Source organism: Chenopodium quinoa, unplaced genomic scaffold (genome assembly GCF_001683475.1).
Source record: "Chenopodium quinoa cultivar QQ74 unplaced genomic scaffold, ASM168347v1, whole genome shotgun sequence".
In the NCBI taxonomy this organism is placed as follows: domain Eukaryota; kingdom Viridiplantae; phylum Streptophyta; class Magnoliopsida; order Caryophyllales; family Amaranthaceae; genus Chenopodium; species Chenopodium quinoa.
Genome location: NW_018744697.1, coordinates 978,705 through 980,775, shown reverse-complemented (window position 1 = coordinate 980,775; position 2,071 = coordinate 978,705). Strand labels below are relative to the sequence as shown.

The 2,071-nt window shown below is 36.8% G+C and overlaps 1 protein-coding gene across 2 annotated transcripts in view; it reads left to right on the top strand.

The window, feature by feature from the left end:
- LOC110702720 (nuclear transcription factor Y subunit B-10-like) overlaps window positions 1–1,701 on the top strand; it is a 14,919-nt gene extending 13,218 nt beyond the window's left edge. The window contains exons 8-9 of one of the 2 annotated variants that reach the window (XM_021880475.1): window positions 477–530; window positions 647–1,701. In XM_021880475.1, coding sequence (XP_021736167.1) covers window positions 477–486 — 10 coding nt within the window. In that variant the 3' untranslated portion in view covers window positions 487–530; window positions 647–1,701. Of the gene's footprint in view, window positions 1–476 lie in introns of both variants that reach the window. The other variant, XM_021880474.1, reaches the window with a different exon arrangement.
- Window positions 1,702–2,071: the final 370 nt, after the last annotated feature.

The following is a 2,071-nucleotide window of genomic DNA, read 5'->3' as shown; positions in this document are numbered from 1 at the left end:
TGGGTGCTGGAAGGCCTGGAACTTTGTCTTATCAGGTTCACTGCTTTTTCTGCCTCAATTATACTCAACTATGAATTAAATTATTCTTGCTCTCTTTTATAATAATATTTTTTAGTTGAAATTGGGAAAGCACCAATTAATAACAGAGACAACAAGGGCCTTTTTAGTTCAACTTAATTTTAGTTCAGTTAGTTCAGCTCAGTTCCTAACTTCCTTCTCTCATAAAAAATTCATTTCAATTTAGTTTAGTCTCATTCAGTTCAATTCAATAAATCGGAACAAGCCCTAAAAAATGTGATTGTGCAAGCAACTTAAGTGTTAATGACATGATTTTAGAGTAGGAACATATATGATAAATCTACCCTTCAATTGGATTTAATAGTATATAGAAATAACATGTAAGACTAATTCAAGATATCGAAGAGCAATATAGTAGATATTAAATTTTGTATTTGGTCCTACTGAATACAAATCAGGCCGATTTGAGGATGCAAATGGAGACATAGCAGCTGATGAATACCATAATTAAGGTAATGTAGTATATTAGACCCTTTTTACATCTTAACTTGATATTCTTCGGAATGAGATAATAAGTTTTAGAGCTGATAGATGGCTTTTTATGTATGTTGTATTGTTGTTTGTTTAGGAAGATGTTCGGATTAGATGCCTATCGTCTCTCCATATCATGGTCAAGACCTATGTTACTTGAACTCAGGTACCCATGTCCAACATGGGTACGTGTCCAAGCGTCCGACTCAGCTATTTTGTGAAAAATTTACATGATTTTGAACTAAAAGTGAAGTGTCCGGGTGCCATACTCATGTCCAAGTGTCGAGGGTCCGACACCGGTATGTGAGGTGAAATGAAGAGTCCGAGTAACATAAATCAAGACTTATACATGGTGTTATGGGTCATTGTGTTCGACTATTGACCGACGGTTACTGTCAAGACCAAGATGTACAAGACTATGTCAAGACAGTTACCAAAGGTCCCCAAAATCAAGGATAAATAATAAGTCAACAAGAATAAGTGTTCAAGGTTGTTACAACGTATCTACACCCTAGAACAAATCCAAGTTCATTAGAAGACCAAGTAAAGGAATCAACCACTACTCCACCACTTAATAAAGCGGGTGAAAAAATCAAGGAACCACTATGCAACAGCCACCCAAAATATCTCTCCAACCTACTCTTGGAAGTTCTATAAATAGAAGAGTCTTCCTCTCATGAAATCAAGTCACAACCTACGGATACTAGCCTCCCATGCAACTAAATACTATCTATTTTAAGCCTACGTTCTCCCCACTACCTACATACTGCTCTTGCGAGTATATCCATACATGAGCTTAGTCCACATATGGATTCCACTAAAAACCCACGTTACCTCAGTATAATTTGCAGCCTTATTTCCCATATGCCCTCGTAACTATTCTTATTATTTCCTAAACCACTTGTATAATCCACTCACCATCTACTATATTTTATACCCTCTAGAACCTCTATACAAACATCTTTTTACCCACAAATGTGTCTCATACCTCCTAGCCATATTACGAGATTGATACACTCCATTTACTTTGTATTTATCCACGCTGTATTTTATATGGACCAAACACACATTGTACTTGTAATTATTGGTTTTATGCCCGTACTATAGTGGATTGGTGGACTCAATGCCACCCGCGGTTTTTACCCACCTTCATTGGGGTTTTCCGCGTCACCATATCATGTCTCCTCCCTCTCCCTTTATTTTTCTGTCATTTATTTTCTGCATTCCATACTCCCTATTTTAATTTAGTTGACTGTAGCCCATATCCCACATCAAATCCTACTTGAAGAAATTTAGCATAAACAATTTGACGTTTGTGGGGATGCAACTAGATTAAAATCTTATTCTATGAAAGTTCCTCTCCAAACACATTCGAACACATTCCCATCATCAAGATATATCAAATCTCGTAAAGTGACTTTATAAGAATTATTGTTCGTGGTCCCGGCAATGAGAAGTGGTGATCGACGCCAACGTAACTCAATATGCTGCAACAAGGGCGATTATCTTTGACAACCTTAAG